A 27,786-nucleotide genomic window follows, 5' to 3' on the forward strand; every position below is an offset into this window, starting at 1 on the left:
CGTGGCACTGTGGCACAAAGTGATAGAGCACTAGCCTTGAGCAAAAGAGTTTAGGAACAGCAACCAGGCTTCATGTTCAAGCCCCACGCTGACCAAAAAAAATAAAATAAAATAAAAAGGAGATAATCTGAATGTTGATATATGTAACTTTTTTTTTTTTGGTCAGTCATGGGACTTGAACTCTGGGCTTGGGCGCTGTCCCTCAGCCCTTCAGCTCAAGGCGAGCGCTCTTCCACTTGAACCACAGCACCACTTCCAGTTTTCTAGTGGTTTATTGGAGATAAGAGTCTCATGGACTTTCCTGCCTGGACTGGCTTTGAACCACGATCCTCAGATCTCAGCCTTCTGAGTAGCTAGGATTATAGGCATGAGCCACCAGCGCCCGGCTTGTAACATATTTTTATAAAATCCCCGTCATTCCTGTCTGACTTCATGGCATAATTGATTCTATATTGACTCTTTTAGCCTGCTGACCAGTCAATTGGATCAAAGAGTTGTTTGGACCAATTGTTTTCCAAGAACTAATAAAGTTAGCTTCTTACATTGACTTCAGTAGAATCATTATCAATTAGCAGTAAATTCCATTACTCCATTCTCATGATTAAGTCAATAACCATTCTGTTTTCCCGGCATCTAGAGGAGATCTGTACTTTGGTCATTGCTGAAGTGTTTGCAGAAGATTCCGGGTGCTTCACATGTACAGCAAGCAACAAATACGGCACCGTGTCGAGCATCGCACAGCTGGATGTGAGAGGTAAGGTCTCTTTCCCTGTTGGAACAGTCCAAAGATCCTTTGAGCATGCTGTTTGTATTATCCTTCCTTACCATTTTACACATGAATCAAAAAAGGTTGGAATTATTTTTTATTGTTATCATAAAGGTGATATACAGAGGAGTTACAGTTACATAAGACAGGTAAAGAGTACATTTCTTTTTAGACTATGTCACCCCTTCACTCGCTCTTTCCCAGATTTTCCCTTCCATTCCCCACCCACTGTATAGTTCATTTTCAACAAAAGGTTGGGATTATTAGGAAATACAATGTTATCTTGCAAATACAGAGCGTGATACTGCAATATGCAGTTTAAAATTTCTTATTGTATGTAGGTCCATCACCACCTCAGTTTCCTTTATACTTGCTTTTTTCCCTTTTTAAAAAAAGTCATTAAGTGGTTGTACAAAGAGGTTTCAAGCTCAGAAGTCAAGTTTTGAGTATAAATGCATCTTGATCCATCCTTCTCCCCATTTTCCCCATCCCATCCCTATCCTTAAGTTCAATTTTTACATAATGTACATTGAATACAATGACTGTATTTTCCCACCCCACCTCCCTCCTCTCATGTGCCCCTTCTATTGCCCTCTGCCCCCCTCTGAGAAAAAGAAACATGTTTTAGTTTCCGGGTCTTCATTATACTTTCTAAGGAAACATCTCCCCGCAGTCCTGAGGTTGGAATTCAGGTATTTGTTCTTGCTAGGCAAGCATTTTACCACGCTAGCCATTCTTCCAGCCCCTTTTGGCTTTAGTTATTTTTAAATTTTTTTAGTTATTTTCAGTTATTTTTAGATTTTTTGTTCTTTTTTAGGATCTTGCACTTTTGCCCAGGCCAGCCTTAGATTATGATCCCCCCCTTCCTCTGCCTCCCTAGTACCTACCTAGTATTACAGGTGTTTAAACCACATGGAGCTTATTTTTATTGTTTGTTGGGTTTTGGCTGTTGTATTCAGGACCTGAGTGCTGTCCCTCAGCTCTTTTGCTCAAGGCTACTAGCACTCTACCACTTTGAGCCACAGCTCCACTTTTGGTTTTGGAGGGGTTAATTGTAGATAAAGTCTCACAGGGCATTAAGCCCAGGCTAGTTTCGATCCATGTCCTTAGACCTCAGCCTCCTGAGTAGAGAATTACAGGCATGAACCGCAGCTTTTTTTTTTTTTTTTAACTTTGGTCTGTCATGGGGCTTGAACTCTGGGCCTGGGCTCTCTCCCTCAGCTCTTCAGCTCAAGGCAAGCACGCTACCACTTGAGCCACAGCTCCACTTCTGGTTTTCTGGTGGTTTATTGGAGATAAGAGTTTCATAGACGTTCCTGCTCAGACTGGCTTTGTACCAGGATCCTCAAATCTCAGCCTCCTCAATAGCTTGGACTATAGGCGTGAGCTTCCAGCGCCCAGCAGCTTTTTTTTTCTTTCTTTCTTTCGAGAAAGATTATAATATTTTGCCCAGGCTGGTTCTTGAATCATGATCCTTCCATCTCTGCCTTCCTTGTAGCTGGGATTATAGACATGCACCATCATACCCTTCTCCTTGGTCCTACATAAAGTTTTAAAATTCTTTCCAAAAGAGAATTTAGATCTTGTTCTTGCTTTTTCAGGAAATGAAGACCTCAGTAACAATGGAGCTCTTCACTCCGCCAATTCCACCACCAACCTGGCTGCTATTGAGCCACAGCCATCCCCACCCAACCCAGAGCCTTCTATGGAACAGCCCCCCAAGCCCAAACTTGAAGGGGTCTTGGTGAACCATAATGAGCCCCGGTCCAGCTCAAGGATTGGGCTCCGTGTGCACTTCAATCTGCCTGAAGATGACAAAGAAAGCGAAGCATCTTCTGAGGGAGGAGCGGCCACAGCCAACCTGAGCAGGCCTGACTCCTTCCCAGAGAGGCTCAATGGACAAACAACAAAAATCCCAGAGCCTTCCTCACCCATCAAAGAGCCCCCTCCTGTTCTGGCCAAACCCAAACTGTAAGTAAAAAATTTGAATGAATAACAGACAGAGGCTGTAAGCCCTCCCCTTCTCTTCCTCTCCCTTTCCCTCTCTTCCCCCTTCCCCTCCACTGTCTGTCTCTCTGTGTCTCTGTCTGTCTCTCTGTCTCTCTGTCTCTGTCTGTCTGTCTGTCTGTCTCTCTCTCTCTCTCTCTCTCTCTCTCTCTCATGCTGGTCCTGGGTCTTAAATTCAGGTTCTTGTTTAGCTTTTTCTGTTCAAGGCTGACCCTCTACTACTGGAGCTATAGCTCTACTTCCAGCTTTTTGGTGATTAATTGAAGAGTCTCATGGACTTTTCTGCCTGGGCTAGATTCAACCCCCAATCCTCAGATCTTAGTCTCCTGGGTAGTGAGTGAGCCACTAGCTCCTGGACTTATAGCTTTTTTACTAATGAGGGAACCAGGGTCAGAAATGTCTCCACCTCGCTCAACACCACACACAGAATGAGTTACTGAAATGGGAGGAAGACCTAAGTCCTGGCTGTCTGCAGAGCCCAGGTGCTAAAATGAGGTTGTGACAAAAGGAAGTAGCTAGAATTAACAGGCATAAGCCACCAGTGCTCATGTTCAGAGAGTGGATAAATCCTTAGAAAGAAAGCCTGAGGATAAATCTAATTACAGAACTTCTCATGGTAATACAAAGCGACCAGGTACATTTCTAAGCAATTCATAACCAGCTATAATTTTGGCTTGATGTTGGGGATGGGAAGGTGAGACCAGATCTCACTGTGTAGCCCAGGTTGACCTGAGACAAAACCTCTTGTTTTGTGTGCAGTGACTCCACTCAGTTACAGCAGCTTCACAACCAAGTCTTGCTGGAGCAGCAGCAACTGCAAAACCCATCACCTTCCTCGCCTAAAGAGTTTCCCTTCCAGGGGAGCGTGCTGAACTCCGCCTCCAGCAAGCAGGCCAAGGCCTCCACAGCAGCACAGACTTTCAGCTTGGCCCGACCCAGACACTTCTTTCCTTCCACCACCTCGGCTACCGAGTCTCCATCCAGCTCTCCGGTGTTCACCTTGAGCAGCGCTCCTCAAACAGATCAGAGGACAGTGCGCAAAGAAAGCCTCTTAACTGCTCACCCCCCAGTGCAACCAAAACCTCCCGGTGGGGCTTCCATCCAAAACCAGCCACTGGGCCCAGGCCCTGCAGAGCCAGCCCAGCCACCGCTCTCATTTTCCATCCCCAGCGGAAACCAGTTTCAACCCCAATGTGTGTCCCCAACACCTGTCTCTCCTACTGGCCGGATTCAGAACCCAGTGGCTTTCCTCAGTTCCGTGCTACCTTCTCTCCCTGCCATCCCACCCACCAATGCCATGGGACTGCCCAAAAGTGCGCCATCTGTGTAAGTGTCGTGGAGATCTCATGTAAGAGCTGCTGGCTATAAGGGGCATTGGCATAGAATAGCTTGCTTGGCCTGGGACAGAACTCCTGCTAAATGGATTCTTAGAAAAGTCCCATTTCTTAGGCACACAATGGATACAGAATACCTTAGAACAAAGGGCACATTGTCAACTTGAATATTTTTAAATAATTAAAAAGTAATAAAAGTAATAAAAAGACCTCTGCAAGTTGGGTACTAGTGGCTCACATCTGTAATCCTAGCTATTTGGGAGGCTAAGATCTGAGGATCATGGTTTGAAGCGAGCCTGGACAGGAAAGTCCATGAGACTCTTAGTTCCTATTAACCACCAAAAAGCCAAAAATGGAGCTGTGGCTCAAGTTGGTAGAAGGCTAGCCTTAAGCAAAAAAGCTAAGATAAAGAGCCCAGGCCCTAAATTCAAACCTTAGTAATCGCGTGTGCGCACGCACGCACACACACACACACACACACACACACACACACACGTGCAAATTCAGGGCTTATTCCTGCAAGTGGGTTTTGACTGGTGTTGAACCGTGAATTCAAGCATTCTAATTTTTCTAAGCTTTCATATTCTAATTAGTGTTTTTCCTGGGTGTGTGGGGTATGATTTATTTTACAGGCCATCCCAGGGACTAATGAAGAAAAATACTAAATCTCCTCAACCAGTGAGTGATGATTACATTCGTGAAACCAAGAATGCGGTGATTCTAGATTTAGGGAAGAAAATGAGTTTCAGTGATGTCAGATCAAACCAGCAGGTAAGATGTTGGACTTGGATGCTTTGATGCAATTTTATTGTAAGGAGTGTGTGTGTGTGTGTGTGTGTGTGTGTGTGTGTGTGTGTGTGTGTGTGTGTGTGTGTGTATGCCATTATTAAGGTTTGAATTCAGGGCCTGGGCTCTGTTTCTTAGCCTTTTCACTTAAGGCTAGCATTCTACCAACTTGAACCAGAGCTCCATTTTTGGTGGTTAATAGGAAGTAAGAGTCTCATAGACATTCCTGCCTAGGCTGGCTTCAAACCATGATCCTCAAGTCTCAGCCTCCTGAGTAGCTAGGATTACAGATGTGAGCCATTAGTGCCCAACTTACAGAGGTACTCAACTTGCATGTGCATGCACATTGTGCCTATGCACTGGAGCTTGAAGTCAGGGCCTTGAGCTTTCTGGGCTGGCACTCTACCACTTTAGTCTTGCCTACAGCCTGGCTTATTTTCTGGTTATTTTGGAGATGGGGTATAACAAACTTAAGTGGCTTGTCTGGCTTCAAAATATGATACTTATACAAAATATTTCAGTGTCCTGAATAGCTAGGATTACAAGTACAAGTCACCAACATCCAGTATAAGGAATATAATTTTGATTAATTCAGGCCTTGAGTACTTACCTCATCAGATGTCAGTGAGATTAATGCTACAACATGAATAGTGGGGCTCAGTCTGAGGCTCATGCAGAAAACTCATTCATGTGGATACAGAGTTGTTGATTACCCCAACGATTAATTCAGTTTGAGTGTGTTTACCTAGAACAAAGTATGCAGCTGTCTCTCCTTGTCTGCACGGGATCCTCTCAGTATGCGTTCTGAGATCCCTTATTGCATTCCTGCATAGTGGAGAGTCCTGAACCCTATATATTCTATCTTGTTCCTGTAATCCATAACCATGAAGAAGTTTAATTTTAAGATACTAAGGGTAGGGCTGGGAAGGTGGCTCAGTGGTAGAGTGCTTGCCTTGCATGCATGAGGCCCTGGGTTCGATTCCTCAGCACCACATAAGCAAAAAGAAAAAAGCCAGAAGTGGCACTGTGGCTCAAGTGGTAGAGTGCTAGCCTTGAGCTGAAGAGCTGAGGGACAGCGCCCAGGCCCAGAGTTCAGGCGCCAACACCAGACCCCCCAAAAAAAGATACTAAGGGTAGCCAGGTACACTAGGTAGATCACAGAGGCTGAGATCTGAGGATCCTGGTTCAAAGCCAGCATGAGCAGAAAACTCAGTGAGACTCTTAACTCCAATTATCCACTGAAAAGGGAGAAGTAGAAATGTGGCTCAAGTAGTACAGCACTAGCCTTGAACAAAAAAGTCAGTGAGGGCATGAGGCCTTGGGTTCTAGCTCTAATACCACACACACACACACACACACACACACACACACACACACACACACACACACACACACACACACAGATACCAGGTGTGGTAGCTCACACCTGTAATTTCAGCATGAAGGAGGCAGAGGCAGTTTAAAGCCAGCTTGGTCTCCATAGTGAGACTTTATCTCACAGAGGACACTCTTAGGAGAGTAACACAAAGGCATAATACTATCTGCCTCTGATCATACAAAATAATATTTATCGAAATGACCTCCAGGAAATGGAAACAAGAGGTTTTTCTTTGTTGCTGTTTTTTTCTTTTCTTTTTTTTTCTTTTTTGTCTTTGGAGGTGGAGGGCACAGAAATGGAGGGGAAAAGTGTGAATAAATGTAGCAGTGGTACTCACTAAACACTACTTTTGGGTGGGGAAGGGAGGGAAAAACTGGGTAAGAGTGTCCAAAAAGAAATGTATCCCTTAGGCTGGGAATGTGGCTTAATGGTGCTTGCCTAGGATGCATGAAGCCCTGGGTTTGATTCCTCAGTACCACATAAACAGAAAAGGCCAGAAGTGGTGCTGTGGCTCCAGTGGTAGAGTGCTAACCTTGAGCAAAAGAAGCTCCGGGACAGTGCCTAAGCCCTGAGTTCAAGCCCCAGAACTGGCCAGAAAAAAATAACAATAAACAAGAAATGTACCCTTTACCTGACATAGAACCATAACAATTCAAAATTTTTAATTAATTAACTAAAGTTTAGCCAGGTGCCAATGGCTTATGCTTTTAATCCTAGCTACTCAGGAATCTGCAATCTGAGGACTGCTGTTCAAAGCCAGACCAAGTAGGAAAGTCCATGAGACTTTTGTCAACAAAAATCTAGATGTGGAACTGTTGCTTAAGTGGTAGAATGCTAGCCTTAAGGGAAAAAGGTGAGGGCTAGAGCCCAGGCCCTGAGTTCAAGCTCCACTTCTGGCACAATAAATAAATAAATAGTTTAATTTTTAAAGTAGATACTGTAAGAAATTACAATAATGAACTCTAGTGCTATGTAGAGAATTTTAATATGAAGTTGCTGCAGATGAAGTCGCCTGGGCACACTGCTTTGGAAAGGTGACATTTGACAGATTTGGCAGGGTGGGGGTGGGAGGGAAGGAATCCAGGATAATCCTAGATTTAGGGTTTAGCTCAGTGCACTAGTGTTCCCAGGATCTGTGCTAGTCTGTAAGCTGTCACCTTGAGATAAGGATAGACATGGAGAGTAACCATTAAGGCATTTTCAAAGCAAGTTGACAGGAAAGTCCTATACCTATGAATTAAATAATTCAGCATTCCTTTTAACTTTTATTTTGCTAATCATTCCTTTTTATGGTGTTTTCCAAAAGTACAGATTAGAATTTTGTTGTTGTTGTTGGTCGTGGGGCTTGAACTCTGGGCCTGGGCGCTGTCCCTCAGATCTTTAGCTCAAGGGGAGCGTTCTACCACTTGAGCCACAGCAGTACTTCTAGTTTTTTGGTGGTTTTTTGGAGATAAGAGTCTCACAGACGTTCCTGCCTGGGCTGGCTTTGAATGCAATCCTCAGATCTCAGCCTCCTGAGTAGCTAGGATTACAGGCGTGAGCCACTGGTGCCCAGCTTCAGATTACAAAATTTTAAGAACATGGGTTTCACCATAGACACTAAGAGGAATTCTGGTTTCCCCTCAACCAATTAAATAAATGATGCTACTGCTTCCTAGGATGAGGACCTCTCGGGACAGATGTCAAGTGTGCGTTCTTAGGGCCATGCTAAGTTTTCAGAGTCCATCAAGTACTATCATGTAAAGGAGATCATTGGGTATGACTCTAGCATTTGGGGACAGACAAGCTTGGAAAGATGAATTGGGAGGTTCTCAGCACAAGAAAGATGTCTGAAGCTGTGAGATTTGATGGAATTCCCAAGAACAGAGCAGTACAAGACAGTAGAGGAGACTGATGTTACTAGAAAAAGAGAGGAAAGCTGACAGAGTAGCTCAGGTGGTAGAGCACCTGCCTAGCAAGTTCAAGGTCCTGAGTTCAACCCCCACCCCCATCCCCAGTATAAGAGGGAAAGAAAGAACTGGTACAATGAGATTTTATTTTACTTCTTGTGTCCGTACTGGGGCTTGAACTTGGGGCCTAGGTCTTTTCCCTCAGCTTTTTCTCTCTAGGCTAGGTCTCTACCACTTGAGCCACAGTTCTACTTTAGCTTTCTTGGTGGTTAATTGGAGGTAAGAATCTCACAAACTTTTCTTCCTAGGCTGGCTTCAAACTTGGATTCTCAAATCTCAGCCTCCTGAGTAGCTAGGATTATAGGTCTGGCTGGGAGAGACAATGAAAGAGGTTTTCCTCAAGTGTACATATTGAAGTGGCCAGTAGAGACGTGAAGTTGGAGATATAGTCATGCATTTGAGTGCAGTGCAAAACAGCTGTACCACAGTAACCCTCTAGGCAGGCAGTTCTGCATATGTAAATGAACACTATAGTAATTACAGAAATAATATGTCATCTTTATTCCCTTCCCTACAGAATTCTATTAGGACTCCATGCTCAGGGTGAGGAAGCAGAGAGTCACTAGGACAGTTTGGGATTAGAGTAGAAACGCTCAGACTTTTTCTAGTGTTTCAGGGCAAGCAAGTAGAAATGGAATGTGCCTGGTTTATTTGAGATGTCATGGTATAAATCTAACATAAGAATCTTTAAAATAAATTGCCCCCTCAATTCCATTAATGGCCATGTTTTTCCTCACCATAGAAATAAAATTTTAAAACATATTTGTCATGTTGGTAGGAGTACAAAATTTCAAGCTTTGAACAGAGGCTGATGAATGAAATTGAGTTTCGCCTGGAACGTACACCTGTTGATGAGTCAGATGATGAAATCCAGCACGATGAGATCCCCACGGGCAAGTGTATTGCTCCCATCTTTGATAAAAGACTCAAGCACTTCCGGGTTACAGAAAGCTCTCCAGTTACCTTCACCTGCAAAATTGTTGGGATTCCAGTTCCAAAGGTAAGGGATGATGGCCAGGCAAACAACAGCACAGAACTTCAAGGAAGTCTCATCTGGGTTGCAGATGTAACTCAATCTCAGTGGTAGAGCATTTGCTTTGCCTGTACTAAGGCTTACCATTCATGGGAAACAAAAACAACAACAACAAAAAACTTCTATCATGCTCTAGTGAAGTAGAGAGAAGGCAAACCAATACCAGAAAACTAGAGAGAGAGAACAACAGCACTGAGATAATTCGACTAAAAAAGAGAACAAGCCACAATGGAATTCTATGCCTCCATCAGAAAGAATGACATTTCCCCATTTGTTAGGAAATGGAAAGGCTTGGAAAAAATTATATTAAGTGAAGTAAGCCAGGCCCAAAGAAACATAGGTCCCATGGTTTCCCTTATTTGCAATATCTAGTATAGGTATGAGTCAAGCGGAAAAAGTCAGATAATGTGATGTTAGGAAAACGAAACCTCAAATATGTATTTTAATGTTTTTGTTTCTTTCATGCATGTGTTTCTAACGCATTTATAAGATTATTTCTTTGTTGCTTTGTATGTCCCTCCCCCACAGTGTAACCCCCTCTTTCACTATATTTGATGTCAGTATAACATGTGGAGGAGATGGGGACAAACAAGTCGTTTAAGGATTCAGGTGGACCTGTTGCAACAATGAGAAGTACAAAATGTCATGTCAAAACCAGCTTTACAATGTCGGTGGGGAGGGGGTGGGGGGGTATGATTGGGTGGGGGGGAGGGGGGAGGCTGGGAAGGGAGGTGAAGGGTAAACAAAGGAGGAGGCTGCAATGCTTGGTAAGAAATGTATGCATTATCCTGCCCATGTAATTGTAACCCCTCTGTACAGTATGTTCTCAAATAAAATAAAATAAAATTTAAAAAAAAAAAAAAAAGAGAACAAGTGTCAATAATAGGCAAGAATAGAGTCATTAAAGTAGTCAAGGTAAAAATAAATAAATAAAAATCAGACTTAGGTTAGAAATTTGATGTTTTGAGTTCTAGGGTGTTTAGCCCAGGGCCTTGCGCATGCTAAGCAGTCAACCCTTCCATTTGAATTTTAATAAAAGTTTATAATAGATTTCATAGTCACGATACTTTATTTGGGGCTATTGATTGTCTTAGCCATCAAGCTCAGCAAATGGATACTTTTCATCTCATTTAGTCTCTACTAACAATCCCCAGGGTGCCCGTTATTGCCCAGAGTGAGCTATATTTGTAGCATGACTCTTAGATTGGTAAATGCTGAAAATGTCACATCATTATCGCTGGCTGCTGAAAAATCTTATGAGTCACCAGATTTTCTAGCAGTCAGCTGAGAGATTTGCAGCTGGCGTGCTGTGCAAGAGGATCTCTCCAGCTTCCTTTTGCAAACACATGAACAAGGTGTTATCCTATATGGTTACCCAACCGGGAAAGTAGAGGAGGGAGGCTATAACCAATACTTTATCCTCTGCTTTAAGTGATTTCCTTGATACATGCAAAACTCACCATAAAAACATAGGTAGGTAGATTCTGGCTAGATGGTAGATACGTTTAGCAAATGAATCCCACCTAGCCCTGTTCTAACATTCTCTCTGTAGCGAAGCAAGCTACCCGAGGAAATAAGAATTAGGCTTCAGCATATAACTAGTATGATGGGAAATGATCCAGCCTCCTGGTTTTCATTAAATTGTCTCTGAAAACACATCTGGTCCTTAGGTAGCATTTAAACTAATAGTGAAACACACACACAAAATGCTACCAAGTGCTAGTGGCTTATGCCTGTAATCTTATCTACTTGGGAGGCTGAGATCTGAGTATCACAGTTTGAAGACCAGCCCAGGCAGGAAAGTCCATGAGACTCTTATCTCCAATTAACCACTCAGAAAACCGGAAGTGGTGCTGTGGCTCAAAGTGGTAGAGGGCTAGCCCTCAGTGCAAAAGCTCAGGGATAGTGCCCACGCCCAGAGTTCAAGCCTCATGACCAACTTTAAAAAAAAAAAATGCTATAATTAAAAGTTTTATCTTGATCCTAAATTATATTGAATTTTTTTGTGCATCAGTTCTGGACCTTGAACTCAACGCCTTGGTACTGTCTTTGAGCTATCTTGTTCAAGGCTAGCACTGTACCACTTGATCCAAAGATCCACTTCCAGCTTTTTTGGGTAGTTAATTGGAGATCCGAGTCTCACAGACTTTCTTACCTGGACTGGCTTTGAACCAGGATCCTCAGATCTCAGCCTCCTGGCTAGCTAGGGTTACAGGTATGAGCCACTGGTGCCTAGCTATATTGAATTTTTATTTTTGTGCTGGAACTTGAACAGGAAGCGTAGGCATTGTCCCTTAGCTTTTGTACTCAAGGCTGGTATGTCACCACTTGAGCTACCACTCCATTTCTGGCTTGCTGGTGGTTAATGGGCGATACAGAGTCTCATGGACTGTACTGCCTAGCCTGGCTTTGAACTGTGATCCTCAGATCTCAGCCTCCTGTATTGCTAAGATTCTGTGTGAGCCACTGGCACCAGGCTGAATTTTTTTACTTAAAAGTGTTACCTAATAATAGATAGAGGAACACATTATACCTTCATTTTGAGTATATATTTTATGACTTTGTTCCAAGTGCTTTGAAAAGGATGAGTGTTTTACGGAAATGCTAATTAGCCCCTACCTCAACCTATCCCCTACTTCTTTATGCTCCAAGGATGTATGGAAAAAGACTTCTCTATTATCCATTCCTGGATTCTCTTTCTTTTCAGGTTTACTGGTTCAAAGATGGGAAGCAGATTTCTAAGAGAAATGAACACTGCAAAATGCAGCGAGAAGGAGATGGGACGTGTTCTCTGCACATCGAATCCACCACCAGCGATGATGACGGCAACTACACCATCATGGCAGCCAACCCCCAGGTGGAGACACAGGGTCCCCTGCCCTGGAGCAGTCTGAGGAAGAAGCAGTTGATAGAATTATCAATGAGACTTTGAGGGTTGACAATGAGAAAATGAATGAATATTGTGACTGTGTATAACTCCCACACAGATCACAGTTTAAGACTAGTTTGCCACTAGAGGCCACTCAGCCCTTCAGCCTTTGCAAAGGCTGTGTGTGTTTCTCCTGGACCTGTTGGGCTAATAAGTCTTGTGTTTATCAATTCCTTGACTTTCCTGAAGAGCGATTGTTCTACCAAAGAGTGATTTGTTGGTTTTGTTCCTTAAATATTAGCTAAATTACTAATGGTCCTGGAACGCATCATATCCTTTCTTCTTCCTTTTCTTTTTTACTTTTCTTTTTCAGAGCTGAGGACTGAACTCAGGGCCTTGCATTTGCCAGGCAAGCACTCTTCTACTGAGCTAAATCCTCAACTCTTGGTTGTGATTTCTTGATAAATACTGGGAAGCTATCATCTTCGTTTTGAATAAGGCCAAGTCTTAAGATTCCCATAAAAGATAAGGCAGAGTACATATCTTCAACTACCATTTAAATAGAAAGTATAGAACTAGCTGAGCATGGTGGTGTATGCCTATAGCCTCAGCATGCAGGAGGCTGAGGAAGGAGAAAATTGAGTTCCACACTGGGCTATATAGCAAGACCCTGTCTTAAAGAAGTGAAAGAAGTGTAGAACTGTAATTTCTACTGTCATCCACCCTTCTTGTTGAAGTGTCAGTTTGATGAAAGGGAGGTATGAAAGTATTTGGTCCTGCTGTCTGAAGACAATGTTACATTCTCAAGAATTTATAATAATTGCCAGGTGCTCGGGCCTATAATCCTAGCTACTCAGGAGACTGAGAATTGAGGATCACAGTTTGAAGCCAGCCTATACTGATTATGAAAGTCTGAAACTTGGGCTAGGAAGGTGGCTCAGTGGTAGAGCGCTTGCCTTGCATGCATGAGGCCCTGGGTTCGATTCCTCAGCACCACATAAGCAAAAAGAAAAAAAAAAGCCGAAGTGGCACTGTGGCTCAAGTGGTAGAGTGCTAGCCTTGAGCTGAAGAGCTGAGGGACAGCGCCCAGGCCCAGAGTTCAGACCCCACGATCCCCCTCCCCAAAAAGAAAGTCTTAAACTCTTATTGCCACTAACCTACCAAAAAAAAAAAAAAAGCCAGAAGTAGAGTTGTGGCTCCAGTGGTAAAACATTAGTCTTGAACAACAAAGTTTGGGGACAGTGCCCAGGCCCTGAATTCAAGCCCCAGCACTGGCACCAAAAATTGTTTTTATAATAATTATTTTTACATATGCTCTCTGTTATTTTCTTGGTTTAAAAAATGAAAGTCATCACAATTCTTTCTTTTAAAAAATCCTGTTCCTTGGAATAGTAGCGAGGATTTAAGAAGTTACATGATTTCCATTCCCCAAAGAAAAACTTGTAACAGAAAAAACAAAAACAAAAACAAAATGTTATTATGCTAAGACATGGAAAAAATATCAATTTTAAAAAATGTGAATTTCTTCTCAGAATCTTGTGTGTTTTCTGTTTCTCAGGGAAGAATTAGCTGCTCTGGCCACCTGATGGTGCAGAGTTTGCCCATTCGCAGCCGACTAACACCTGCTGGTCAGCCTCACAGGTAAAAAACAGAGGGCTTACCCTTCCCTGCGCCCTTCTATGTGCCATTTTAGTAAAAATGAATGAAGTTCTTGAGTCTGCAAATTATTCCTTCACAGTATAGCAGCCCCCACATTGGTGCCGGCATCCAGCGAGAGCTTGTCAGAAAGGCAAATTCCCAACCTATGCTTAAGCTCCTCAACCACAATGTATGTTTTCACAAAATCCCCCCAGGAGCTTCACCAGTACATTCAAGTAGGAGAAGTACTGGTCTTTGGCACAATCTCAGTGGTTCCCAGTTGTAACCATCAGTAGCACTGGTACCTATAATATAGAAATCAGTTACCTTTGAATTAAATTACCAATTTTTCTATAACAAAACAGAAACCTGTCATGATTACACGTCTTTGGACTGAATATTTTCGTTGTCACCACTTTAGCAACTGCTTTGCTTCCTCTCTGATTTCTCTATCCACTGAGAAGAAAAGAGCCTGACTTTCCCCTTAAGTCTGGTGGTGCCACAGAGTCTTAGCAAAGTATTCCATAGTGGCTGACAAGGAGGAATTAAATGTGACCTACCAAAGGAACAAAAAGAGTGATCCATGTTTCAGATACTGTGTTTAACTACGATTGCAACAATACCTCCTCCCCTTTCTCCTCCTCCTCTTTCTCCATCTCCTCATCCCCTTCCTCTTTGTTTGTTTGTTTTTTTAAGCAGCTGTTGCTGTTAGTTTTATCCAGCTTAAGCTCATGGTGATCTCTAATAGTCTGCCATAATTTATTACCCAAAGACACAGAGATTGCAGCTATCTTGTTCTGAAGAATAAACAGGGCTTCTCTTTGGGCTGTCAATGGAGGCTCAGTTGAATGCTGATTTATTTGTTTGTTTACATGACTTTTGAACAACTGGTCAAGCCCACAGAGCAAGGATGTCTGAGCCACTTAAACCAAATGACTTCAGAGAGCAAGAAGCTAAGGCCTATTTGATTACAGATCTCACAAGATAATCCCACAGTATATGAGATACTTACCATTTGTTATTTTACATTAGCCCCATGCCAGTTATTATTATTAAAGTTTTTGTTCTCACAAGGACTTTCTCCCTCCAAAAATAACTGGAAGTTGTTCTCCCTACAGCCATGCTAATTACCTATAATTCTAAGTTTGAAAATTGGTTTTTCTATTTGATGCTTAAACATATTTACTACAGGGGAAGATCTCGCATACAAGAAAGAGACAAAGAACCCCTACAAGAACGTTTCTTCCGACCACATTTCCTGCAGGCTCCGGGGGACATGGTAGCTCATGAGGGGTGCCTGTGTCGGCTGGACTGTAAGGTAGACTCACAGCACTGGGCCTTACAGCCAGAGTTGTTAAGTTTGAGTTCGTTTGGTTGTTGGCATTTATTTTTGTTTGAATCTATCTTATGGGTGGTGGTGGTTGTTGTTGTTGTTATTGTTGTGTTTTTCCCCTTAGAGGACAAGGTCCTAGAGGAGGAAGAGAAATCCTTTTTCCTCCCAATAGACTCTGGAATATTTAATACTGGATGAAATTATTTCATAAATTTTTTAAACCATTCTATCTTACAAAAATTTACATTGGGCTGGGCAATGGTGGCTCACACCTATAATCCTAGCTACTCAGGAGGCTGAGATCTGAGGATCATGGTTCAAAGCCAGCCCAAAGCCAGGCAGGAAAGTCCATGAGACTCTTATCTCCAGTTAACCACCAGAAGTGGCAATGTGGCTCAAGTGGTAGAGAGTTCATCTTGAGCTGAAGAGCTCAGAGACAGTGCCTAAGCCCAGAGTTCAAGCCACAGGACCAAAAATAAATAAATAAGTAAATAATACCATTAGTATTGCATCAAGTTAGCCCTGCATTTTTAGAAGTCAAACTAAAGAAGTGATATGATTCAGATATTTGCCATAGGGTACCTGGAAAACCTTTAAAACTACAAGGTCACAAGTGTGACCTTTAAGTGATTATTGTGAGCTGTAGTCTTTTTGGGGACAAAAAGGCCTGAAAAGATGGCTCTGAGGTAGCTGTTGTGACCAAAATATGTTCCTTGTGTAACCTACATCCATCCCTTTAGCAATTCTGCATTTTAATTTCCCAGCAATAGTTAGGCCTCAATTTGAGCGGTATGTTTATGTACTATAGTGTCTTCTCCATATGATCAGAAACTGAATTGAGCTGTCCCTCCCAAAGATGCTGAACAGTATAGAAAACTTAGATGTGAATGAGTAAGGCTTGAGGGTAAGCATTAATAGAGTCCACTTCTGTAGGTAGCTCTTATTCTCTTATTGGCTGCCTAAATAGTCAGGTTGACTGCATCTCCTCCTCTATAGACTTACGCCACCAATGCGAGGTTCCATTCTCAGAGATTCTGACTTCATTTTATAATCCCCAGGGGATTATAACTCTTGCTTGCCATATATCACCTCTTATATTGATGCTACAGGCCTATTTTAGCTATTTAGTTGCCTTCTTTTTAACTTTAGAATACAACCACATGGTTTCATCATGATCTGAAGGGGTCAAAACACCAAAGAGTTTAAATTCAAGCAGCCAATTCATTCAACCCCTCTCCCTTCCCACAGAGGGAAGGGTTCCCACAGACAGCTTCTCACTACGCTAGGTCTTCTCACACTATATATTTGGTGCCAAATAGGGATGAAGAATTCAGCCACCAAATAAATCTGCTTGTCATCACTCTGTTGTTTGCTTCAGCTGTCCTGTTGTTTATTAGGTGAGTGGCCTACCGCCCCCGGAGCTCACGTGGCTGCTCAATGGTCAACCTGTGCTACCAGATGCCTCCCATAAGATGCTGGTCAGGGAGACAGGAGTCCATTCTCTGCTCATTGACCCACTCACCCAACGTGATGCAGGGACCTATACCTGCCTGGCTACCAACAAAACTGGGCAGAATTCCTTTAGTCTGGAGCTCTCTGTCGTAGGTAAGTTTTACTGCTGGAACTCCTCACCCCCACTCCAAGTATAATTACGTTAAAAGTTTTTGCACAAATAGAGTACACACAATGCCTCAGTCCTTTGTCAGAATAGGCAAGATTCCTATAAGGACATGTTGATTGAGAGCTTTTTTTTTTGTCTGTTGTGGGGCTTGAACTCTGGGCCTGGGCGCTGTCCCTCAGCTCTTCAGCTCAAGGCTAGTGCTCTACCACTTGAGCCACTTCCAGTTTTCTGGTGGTTAATTGGAGATAAGAATCTCACAGACGTTCTTGCCCAGTCTGGCTTTGGACTACAATCCTCAGATCTCAGCCTCCTGAGTAGCTAGGATTACAGGCGTGAGCCACTGGCACCCTGCTAGGCTTTTGCCTTGTTTTAGGCAATGTTGCAAAAACATTGAGTTTGACTGTGAAGCCACTATGGAGGAGCATTTGGCCAAAAGAAAAGCTTCCTGAGGAAGCTTGATTTTGTGGGAATTTTTTAAGTAGTATGATTCTGTCGATTTGAAGTTTATTTCCAAAATAAAAAAAATTGTTTGGGGACATAAATGTTATCTTAAGTGAAATAAACCTTCCCAGAAACAAAAAGGAAAGATTAATTTTAGGACAGTGAGTATATTGTCTCTCATAAGTCAGACCAGCAATTTAAAAAAGAAAACTCCTTTAATTTTGCCATTCCTAGCAGTTGCATCCCATGTGTGTACCCCCACAGCCCTACAGCTGTCTCATTTGGAATGTGCGTAAGTAGCTGACCCATTTCTTTTTTTAACCTTTTATGGAACTTTCTCAAGGCACTGATCCTCATTAGAGGCAGAAAGCAGTGAAGTAGATGCCAGCCTACTCCATTAATTCCAGAACACAGCTAGGTTGAGGCATGAACCCAAGGCACCTGCTTTCCTTTTTCGTTCTTCTTCATCCTTCCTTCCTTCCTTCCTTCCTTCCTTCCTTCCTTCCTTCCTTCCTTCCTTCCTTCCTTCCTTCCTTCCTTCTTTCCTTCCTTCCTTCCTTCCTTTTCTTTCTTTCTTTCTTTCCTTCTTTCTTTCTCTTTCTCTCTCCCTTCCTCCCTCCCTTCCTTATTTTCTCCCTCTCTCCCTTCCTTCCTTCCTTCCTTTCTGTTTGTGTGTGTGTGTGTGTGTACTGGGCTTTATACTCAGGACCTCATGCGCTCACATTTGGCTTTTTCTGCTCAAGACTAGTATTCTATCAGTGTGTGGCATTCTTGAGCCATACTTCCAGTTTTTGCTTTTGCTAGAGACAAGAGTCTCACAGAATTTTCTACCTGGGCTGACTTTGAACCAAGATCTTCAGCTATCAGCCTCCCAAGTAGCTAGAGTTTCAAGAATGAGCCACCGAGTCAGCCAGTTGCTTTTCAAATAAAGTCTTTTCTCTCATTCAGCCAAAGAAGTGAAGAAAGCCCCTGTGATCCTGGAGAAACTGCAGAATAGTGGCGTTCCTGAGGGCCACCCGGTGAGGCTGGAGTGCCGGGTGATCGGCATGCCCCCACCCGTATTCTACTGGAAGAAAGACAACGAGACCATCCCTTTCACCAGAGAGAGGGTCAGGTACAGCAGCTGCCATCCCCCACAAGGACAGCCGTGGTTGGTGAAGCTTGTTCAGGAGCCCAAATAAGTCCTACCCTTTTGATGCTGACCCTTTCATTGAGCATAACGCCTCTTAAGTTTCATTCATGTTATTGTGCCTATCAAGAATTTATTCCTCAAGGTGTGGTGTGGAGCATGCCTGTATTCTCAACACTCAGGAATCAGAGACAGGAGGGATCATGAGTGCAAGGCTTCTAGTTCCAGTTTTAGCTGGATTAATTGGAAGTAAGAGACTCCCAGACTTGTTTGCCTGAGCTGTCTTCAGATCTCAGCCTCCTGAGTAGCTAAGATTATTTACAGCAACAAGAAGAAGAAGGAAAAAAAAAAAAACCCATTAGTGATAGATGGAACAAGAGTGAAGCTATCAGCCAGGCGCTGATGGCTCACACCTGTAATCCTAGCTACTCAGGAGGCTGAGATCTGAGGATCGCAGTTCAAAGCCATCCCGGGCAGGAAAGTCCATGAGACTCTTATTTCCAATAAACCACCAGAAAACCGGAAGTGATACTGTCGCTCAAGTGGTAGAGCGCTCGCCTTGAGCTGAAGAGCTGAGGGACAGCGCCCAGGCCCAGAGTTCAAGCTCCACAACCGACAAAAAAAAGAGCGAAGCTATCTTATTGATATGGTGTGTCTGTGTCTGTATCTGTGTCTGTGTCTGTGTGTCTGTGTCTGTGTCTGTGTCTGTGTGTCTGTACATGCATGAACTCAGGGTCTTGCATGCTCAATCAGCTTTTTCGCTTGCAGCTGGCACTCTACCACTTGAACCACTCCTCCAGTTTCAGCTAGGATTATAGACATGTACAACTGGCACCAGCTTTAAGCTTTCTTTAAAAACAACCATTAGTGCCGGGCGCTGGTGGCTCACGCCTGTAATCCTAGCTACTCAGGAGGCTGAGATCTGAGGATCGCGGTTCAAAGCCAGCCCGGGCAGGAGAGACCGTGAGACTCCTATCTCCAATAAACCACCAGAAAACCGGAAGTGGCGCTGTAGCTCAAGTGGTAGAGCGCTCGCCTTGAGCTGAAGAGCTGAGGGACAGCGCCCAGGCCCAGAGTTCAAGCCCCACGACCGACAAAAAAACAAAAACAAAAACAACCATTAGTAGCCGGGTGGGGGGTGGCTCACACCTGTAATCTTAGTTACTCAGGAAGCTGAGATCTGAGGATCACGGTTTGAAGCCAGCCCAGGCAGAAAAGTCCATGAGGCCCTTATCTCCAATAAACTGCTGAGGAAAAAGCTGGAAGTGGTGCAAGTGGGAGAAGGCACAAAGAGGCTCAGGGACAGCACTCAAGCCCAGAGTTCAAGCCTCAGGACCAGACAAAAAAAAGAAGAAAGAAAGGGGGGGGGGGGGGGAGAGGGAGAAGGAGAGAGAAAGAAAGAAAGAAGGAAAGAAAGAGAGAAAGAAGGAAGGAAAGGAAGAAAGAGAAAGAAAGAAAGAAAGAAAGAAAGAAAGAAAGAAAGAAAGAAAGAAAAAGAAAGAAAGAAAGAAAGCTAGCTTAAGGATCTTGTGTTACTATCAAAATCAAATCTTGTTTGATTTTCCCTAACTAACCTTATTTCTTTGTCATTTTTTCACAAGGGGGAAAGCAAACAAAGATAGCTCTGCACCAATATTGTTGCTGAAAATTATTTCTTCCCAGTGAACTGAATTTGTCCTAGAGGATGTTACAATCATGTTCTGTAGAATTTTAGCATCTACTATATATATATATATATATATATATATATATATATATATATATATATATATATATATATATATCGACATATTATATACATACATATTCACATATATGTATATATAATACACATTTTATAAATCTTATTTTTAACATAGATAATAATATACTTATATATGTCAGGAGTTTTTGAAAAAACAGAAGTAGAGAATTTTCTTGAATAATTTCCTTCAGTATAAATTAATGTAACACATGAAACTAGATAGAAGGTATCATAAAAATTTAAATATAGTTTCATGGAGGAAAAACAGAAGTCCAACTTGTAAAAAGCATGGTCTTCCTCAGGGCTCACTGCTGGGGCTTGGTGCTGCTGGCTTGGGGTGAGAGCCTAAGAGGTGAGCCAGGGGCTGACTGGCAGCCCGTGAAAGGATGCCCACCTTCTCACCACTGTCACAGTGACCCTTTAAGAATGCAAACTGATGCGGCTCAGAAGGTGGCTCAGTGGTAAAATGCTTACCTTACATGCATGAAGGCCTAGGATCAATTCCTCAGCACCACATAAACAGAAAAAGCCCCAAGTGTTGCTGTGGCTCAAGTGGTAGAGCGCTAGCCGTGAGCTGAAGAGCTGAGAGACAGTGACCAGGCCCAGAGTTCAGGCTCCAGGACTCCCCCCGACCAAAAGAAAAAAAAAAAAGAATGCAAACTGAAATCCAGAGTCCTGGTGGCTCAGGCCTGTAATCTTGTCTACTTAGGAAGCTGGGATCTGAGGATAGAAGTTCAAAATCAGCTCTGGCAGGAAAGTCCTTATCTCTTATCTTCAATTAACCACCAGAAAGCCAGAAGTAGAGCTGTAACTCAAAGTGGTAGAATACTAGCCTTGAGCTGAAGAGCTGAGGGACAGTGCCCAAGCCCAGAGTTTAGGCCCCACAACTGACAAAAAAAAAAGAGTTTGCATAATAATAATAATAATTATTATTATTATTTTGGTGCTGGTCCTGGGGCATGAACTTGGGGCCTGGGTGCTGTCTCTGAGCTTCTTTGGCTCAGCGCCACAGTGGCCAGAGCGCCACTGTGGTGCTGAGGAATCAAACCCAGGGCCTCATGCATGCAAAGCAAGCACTCTACCTCTGAGCCACCTTCCCAGCCAATAATGCAAACTCTTAATATTACCTCCTGCTTACAATATATATCAGTAGATTCCCATCACCTGAAAGGAAGAGTACCTGCCCTCTATCACGTTCATAGGGGCTTCCTTCTGCCTTCTTTCCAGTCCTTCATAAGCTTCACCCCCAGCCACAATGAATTGCCCTCTCCCTCCCCCTCCGCCTCTTCTCTCCCCTCTTTCTGCCTCCAGCTCCCACTCTTACCCCCAGGCCCATTCCCCCTCCACTTCTACCACCTTGAATAGCTTATCCTCAGCCTCAACCTTTTGTGTTTGTTTTATTGATTTGGGGTTTGGGTTTTTTGGTTGGTGTTGGTTTTGTTGTTGTTGTTTGTTTGTTTGTTTTAGAGTCTCACTATGATTTCCAGGCTTGCCGCAAGTTTATAATCCTTGTGCCCTATCCACCTCCCTACTGCTCAGATTACAGGCATGTACCACCACATTGGCTTCTTCCCTCCTTCCTTCCTTCCTTCCTTTTACCCTCCCTCCCTTCTTCCCTTCTGTGTTTCTTCCCCATTGTCTTTCCCTATCCCAGCTCTGTGTTTCCCTCTCCCTCTTTTCTTTGTGTTGGGGATCTAACCCAGGTCTTTGCACATGCGTGGCAAGTACTCATCTCGGATCTACATCCCTGCTCTGGTGACATCTTTTTACCTTCACATTTGCCTTGTGTTTGCCTTCCACTGAGTTCCCCTTTCTTACCTTTAGTAAGAAAAAGCTTAAGCCCCAGAGATGCTTCTGTTCCTAGGTAAGAGATAGCCTATTCTTCCTTTCTCCAGTATGCACCAGGACACAACAGGGTATGTCTGCCTCCTCATTCAGCCAGCCAAGAAATCTGACGCTGGATGGTATACATTGTCAGCCAAGAATGACGCTGGCATCGTGTCCTGCACTGCCAGGCTGGATATATATGGTAAGTGTAATTTCCTTAGTAGAACATCTGTGTGTGATAAACAGCTTTAAAATTATTTCTAGCAGGTAAATGCAGCATGTTTGTAATAAACAAATGAGATGGATCACACTATATTTTAGTACTAAAGAGCCAGATCTGGAGCCGGGGAAGGCTCAGATTGGGAGATTGTGGTTCAAAGCCAACTGGGACAAAAAAGTTCACCAGAACCCTTTTCAACCAAGAGTGTATCCCAATGGGGCACACTTGTTATGATGAGAAATCTCACACAGGTGGATCATCTGAGTAGAAGCTGAACACCATCTCAAAAATAACCAGCAGCTAAGCCCTAGTGGCTCACACCTGTAATCCTAGCTCCTAAGGACTATGAGATCTGAGGATCGCAGTTCAAACCCAGCCCGGGGAAGGAAAGTCCATGAGACTCTTATCTCCAATTAGCCACCAGAAAACCGGAAGTGGAGTTGTAGCTCAACATGGTAGAGTACTAGCTTTGAGTGAAAAAGCTCTGGGGTAGCCTTCAGGCCCTGAGTTCAAGCCCCACGACTAATAAAAACAAACCCAGCAACCTGAACTAACCTGTCAGAGAGAGCATTTGTGGACAGCCCTGGGGAAAAGAAGTTTGCAAGGCTCCATCCTATCCAATGGCTAGGTACAGTAGTGTTCATCTACTGTCCCAGCTGTGGGGGAAACAGGATGGCTGGGCACAGTGGCCGGCTACTGGTTGTCCACTGGAACTCTCCCCTGCTGGAATTTCTCAAATATTTTTTCCAGAACCTATTCATATGTTTATTCATTCAATTAACATGCATTGCTCCAATCCCCCAATCAGACTTCCTTATTAACAGAGCTGCAATATGACGATAATAATAGTATCAGGTAACATTTGAATGTTGTATGTGATTACTTCTTGGATCCTCTCTGGTCCATAAGATCACAGTAATTATCATTAGCTTCATTTAAATAATGAAGTGGGGCTGAGAATTTGGCTTCGTGGTAGAGTGCTTGCCTAGCATGCACGAAGCCCTGGGTTCAATTCCTCAGTACCACATAAGTAGAAAAAGCTGGTAGTGGTACTACTGTGGCTCAAGTGGTAGAGTGCTAGCCAATCAGGGACAGTGTCCAGGCCCCAGGACTGGCAAAAATAAAATAGATAAATAAATAAGAAATCAAGACTCCTTCAGAGAGGTTAGAGTCTACAGCTAGGAAACAGGTCTTTGTAACACTCCTTTGAGCCATATTTCTAAACCTCAAAAGGTTTTTGTGCCTCAGCCTGTTGAGTAGATTACAGGTATGTGCCACAGTGCCCAGCTGAGAGATTCCTTAGTGTTACAGGTTCTCAAATTTGATTTTCTCAATGCATTCGGAGGAACTTAGACTCTGAAATCCTGATTAAAGATAATGAAATTAAGAAAGGGTCAGTCTAGAAATCAGAATGCTAAATTAGGGGCACAACTTTCTAGCACCACACAACACAGCCCCCTACCCCTTCTCTACATCAAGATCTCCAGAAACTGAATCTGGAGATGGCTTGGGAATTTCTTTCTTTTTTTGGCGGGGGGGGGTCCAGTCGTGGGGCCTGAACTCTGGGCCTGGGCGCTGTCCCTCAGCTCTTCAGCTCAAGGCTAGCGCTCTACCACCTGAGCCACAGCGCCACTTCTGGCTTTTTTCTTTTTTGGTTATGTGGTGCTGAGGAATCGAACCCAGGGCCTCAGGTATGCAAGGCCAGTGCTCTACCATTGAGCCACCTTCCTAGCCCCGGCTTGGGAATTTCTGAATGAACAGATGGGAGTGCAGTGTTGGGTGGGTGTCTCAATCAGGTCATGTTGGAGCCTCAAGATGGCGTCTGCTAAATGGTTCTTCCTGTCAACAGGGCTTGGTGAATATGGAAACTGTGAAGTTCCCCTTTAGCCCTTAACCACAGCTGATTGCTGAGGGTCTAGCTGCCTACTCAGACCATTTTCTTGTTCTAACTCATTTCAACCTGATTTTTGTGGGAGGAAGGTAGATAAATAGCTAGCTGCTTAGGAAAGTTAGAAGGAGTGGCAGTCACTCCCCAGAGGGTTGAACCCATGTTGTTCCCATGTAGCCTTCTATCCCCACCTTCGGTCCTGGGACTTGAACTCTGGGCCTGGGCGCTGTCCCTGAGCTCTTCAGCTCAAGACCTGTGCTCTACCACTTGAGCCACAGTGCCACTTCTGGTTTTGTGATGGTTAAGTGGAGATAAGAGTCTTATGGACTTCCTTGTCTGGGCTGGCTTTGAACCATGATCCTCAGATCTCAGCCTCCTGAGCAACTAGGATTTCGGGCACGCGTCACAGGCACCCAGCTTGCCCTCATCTTCTAAGAGGTAACAGCTCTCTGTAATAGACACTCACAAATCCCATGCCATGCAAGAGAAGAGAAATCACCCCAGTCACCCACTTGTCCTTCTTATAGGAATTGTATTCTCAATGAGTTAGGATCACAGAGTATAGAACTGGGGCTCTGTGTGTGTGTGTGTGTGTGTGTGTGTGTGTGTGTGTGTGTGTGTTTCTTGTTGTTGTTTTGGTCAGTCATGAAGCTTAAACTCTGGGCCTGGATGCTGTCTCTGAGCTCTCCAGATCAAGGCTAGTGCTCTCCCCCTTGAGCCACAGCACCATTCCCAGTTTTCTGGTGGTTAATTGGCTATAAGAGTCTCACAGATGTTCCTGGCCGAGCTGGCTTTGAAGCGTGATCCTCAGATCTCAGCCTCCTGATTAGCTAGGATTACAGGTGTGAGCCACGTCACCCAGCTTGGTGTGTGTGTGTGTGTGTGTGTGTGTGTGTGTGTGTGTGTGTGTTCTGAGACTGAGACTCACTCAGTATCTGGTTGTCTCTCTACCATGTGAGCCCTACCTCCAACCCCTGGAACTGGGGCTTAAGAGATCACCAGTCCAGTTTCCCTATTCTTGGGTAGGGAAGATGTTATCCCTCTCTTTCACACATGAGGTATTTCCAATGCTTTACCAAGCTGGGAACCAGTAGCACATGCTTGTAATCCTACTTGCTCAGGAGGCTGAGATTTGAGGATCCCAGTTTGAAGCCAGCTCAGGCAGAAATAGCCATGAGACTCTTATCTCCAATGAACCAGCAGAAAGCCAGAGGGAGCTGTGACTCAAGTGGTAGAGGGAGGGCCTTGAGTGAAAAAGTTAAGAGACAGCACCTAGACCCAGAATTCAAGTTCTAGTACTGATGCCAGACACACACACACACACACACACACACACACACAATGTTTTATCAATAATCCATTGGGAGTGTTGGAGTAAGGACTGGATGGTTACATCTTTGTAATGCACCTGCCAAACTGTATTCCTTTAATCATAACTGACTTTCTGGTCCATTTTCCAGCTCAATGGCACCAGCAGATCCCACCACCTATGTCTGTCCGACCCAGTGGCAGTCGCTACGGATCTCTCACCAGTAAAGGACTTGACATATTTTCTGCCTTTTCCTCCATGGAAAGCACGGTGGTGTATTCTTGCTCTTCTCGGAGTGTGGTGGAGAGCGATGAACTTTAAGGATGTCTGGGTGGCTGCTGTGTGGAGGGGGCGGACTGAGGAGGGGGAAGGAGGACAAGCCACACAGAGGTTTCCAAGCAATTGGCTTTGAGTGAGTTCCCACACTGCTGGATCTGTGGCAAGAAATGCTTTGAACAAGGTTGGCTGGGGACTCACACTGTAGGCTGAGGGAGAGCTATAGGGCCGGGCCGCCTACAGATTCCAGCAACAACAACGAACACAACAAAATGTGAGCAGACAATACACATGAACCAAAGATGTCATACCACCGCTGTCCACTGCTTTGGGGAAAAGCTAGCCTGCTTCTTGAACCCTGTGAGCCCCGGTGAGGAGCGACTGGAGGCCCTGTGCCTGGGCTGAGAGAAGCCAGACAATAGAGACCTTAGGATAGAATGGTTTTATCCAGCAATGCAAAGGGAACAGGTGGGAAGGTCGCCATCACCTTTTTCTGGTCAGAATGGCAGCAGTAGTTTTAGTGAATTCATTCAGTCTGCTTCCAGTCAGCATTAGATCAGGCTGTGCAACCCACAGATGTGCTGAAACGCTTTTGTTTTGTACATCCTGGGTATATGCAGCCACATAATAAAGTGCCAAAATGTGCTCGAGATTTATAAAAAGCAAATCCCAGAAACACTTACTATTGTACAATGTGCTTATTCTGTGGCCAAAATAGAGCCCTAGCAGCTCAGCCATACCATTTTCTTTTGGATGGGGAACTATTTTTTTCTTCTTTCTGACTACATATGCATAGACTCTAGAACTCAAGGGCTGTTAATAAAGCAATCAAAAAAAAGAGGGGAAAAAAAGGAAAGAAAAATATTCTGCAGGGCTGCAGGGTCATTTTTTAAAGAGCCAGCTGCAGCCAGTGACTTATGCCTGTAATCCTTGCTTCTCAGGAGCCTGAGATCTGAAGATCCCAGTTCAAACAGAAAAGACTGAGACTCTTATTGCCTCCCAAAAAAGGTGGGGGGCTAGAAGAGGAGCTGTGGCTTAAGTGGTAGAGTACCAACCGTTAGCAAAAAAGCTAATGGATAGCACCTAGGCCCTAAGTTCAACCCCAGTACCAACACACACACACACACACACACACACACACACACACACACACACACACACAGAACCAACTTCAATTGTCATGTCACCTGACATGTTCCTGCCCCTCATTGAAAGTCTGGAAGCATAGGTGGTAGTGAAGAAGGAAAAGATGCAAATGGGAAGAGGAAGTGACGGGGGGAGTTGGTATCTCACCATAGCAGAGCAGGCACCAATCAAACAGCCTTCCAGTGTACAAAATACTATGCTATGTGGGGAAATGGAAGGGAAAGGATATGTGCATCTTTGTAGTAAGTCACCCATTCAAAACCTGTCTGTAAACTTACTGACTCGTGAACCTAGAAGAGTACCTAGCATCAAATAGACACTCAATAGCTATTTGCTGGTGAATGAAGCTTATGAGAGATGGTGGAATCTACAATTCACAGACCAGTCTAACACCTGCCAGTGGGAGTGGCCTCCACAGCACAGTGCATGCCAGGCTCACTGGAGAGAGAAGCTGGGGTGTCTGCTGTCAGTCCCATTTGCCCTGATCTCTGGTATTCTCTGTACCCCCTTTGCTGGCATCTTGCTCAAGTGATTTAGATAGAGGTAGGAATTTCTTAGAAAGGCTTGAAACTTTCTTTGCGTCAAGGCAAAGATGCCCAGTACAAAAATAAATTCACTCACTTAAAAAACCAGTTGTGAATCTATTCTGTATAAGATATTATGCTGGATACTATGGACGATGCAAAGAGAAGACACAGTCCCTGCCCTCAGGGAGCTTACAATCTAATAAGAGATAATATTTAAGGCATATGGAATGCTTCTTTCTTGAGTCAAAGATGTATTCGTTAGCAAATGGAAGTTTCCAGTGCTCTTTATCCTATTTTCTCATAGCTTAAAAAAGTATCTTGAGCTGGGCACCAGTGGCTCTCATCTGTAATCCTAGGTATTCAGGAGACTGAGATCTGAGGATCAAGGTTCAGAGCCAGCCCCATTGGGAAATTCCATGAGACTCTTATCTCTATTGAACTACCAAAAAGCCAGAAGTGGAGCTGTGAATCAAGTGGTAGAGCACTAGCATTGAACACAAAAGCTCAGGGACAGTGCCCAGACCCTAAGTTCAACCCCCAGGAGGGGCACAAAAAGAAAAAGAAA

The 27,786-nt window shown here is 43.9% G+C and overlaps 1 protein-coding gene across 1 annotated transcript in view; it reads left to right on the forward strand.

Moving 5' to 3' along the window:
• Mypn (myopalladin) overlaps positions 1-25,593 on the forward strand; it is a 68,718-nt gene extending 43,125 nt beyond the window's left edge. The window contains exons 8-19 of the mRNA XM_042696474.1: positions 638-754; positions 2,368-2,737; positions 3,533-4,099; positions 4,740-4,878; positions 8,999-9,220; positions 11,961-12,110; positions 13,681-13,763; positions 14,952-15,078; positions 16,491-16,698; positions 18,104-18,269; positions 21,924-22,057; positions 25,424-25,593. Coding sequence (XP_042552408.1) covers positions 638-754; positions 2,368-2,737; positions 3,533-4,099; positions 4,740-4,878; positions 8,999-9,220; positions 11,961-12,110; positions 13,681-13,763; positions 14,952-15,078; positions 16,491-16,698; positions 18,104-18,269; positions 21,924-22,057; positions 25,424-25,593 — 2,453 coding nt within the window. The remainder of the gene's footprint in view (positions 1-637; positions 755-2,367; positions 2,738-3,532; positions 4,100-4,739; positions 4,879-8,998; positions 9,221-11,960; positions 12,111-13,680; positions 13,764-14,951; positions 15,079-16,490; positions 16,699-18,103; positions 18,270-21,923; positions 22,058-25,423) is intronic.
• The last annotated feature ends 2,193 nt before the right edge of the window (positions 25,594-27,786 follow it).

This window comes from Dipodomys spectabilis, unplaced genomic scaffold (genome assembly GCF_019054845.1).
Source record: "Dipodomys spectabilis isolate Male_0828 unplaced genomic scaffold, ASM1905484v1 ptg000207l, whole genome shotgun sequence".
NCBI lineage: Eukaryota > Metazoa > Chordata > Mammalia > Rodentia > Heteromyidae > Dipodomys > Dipodomys spectabilis.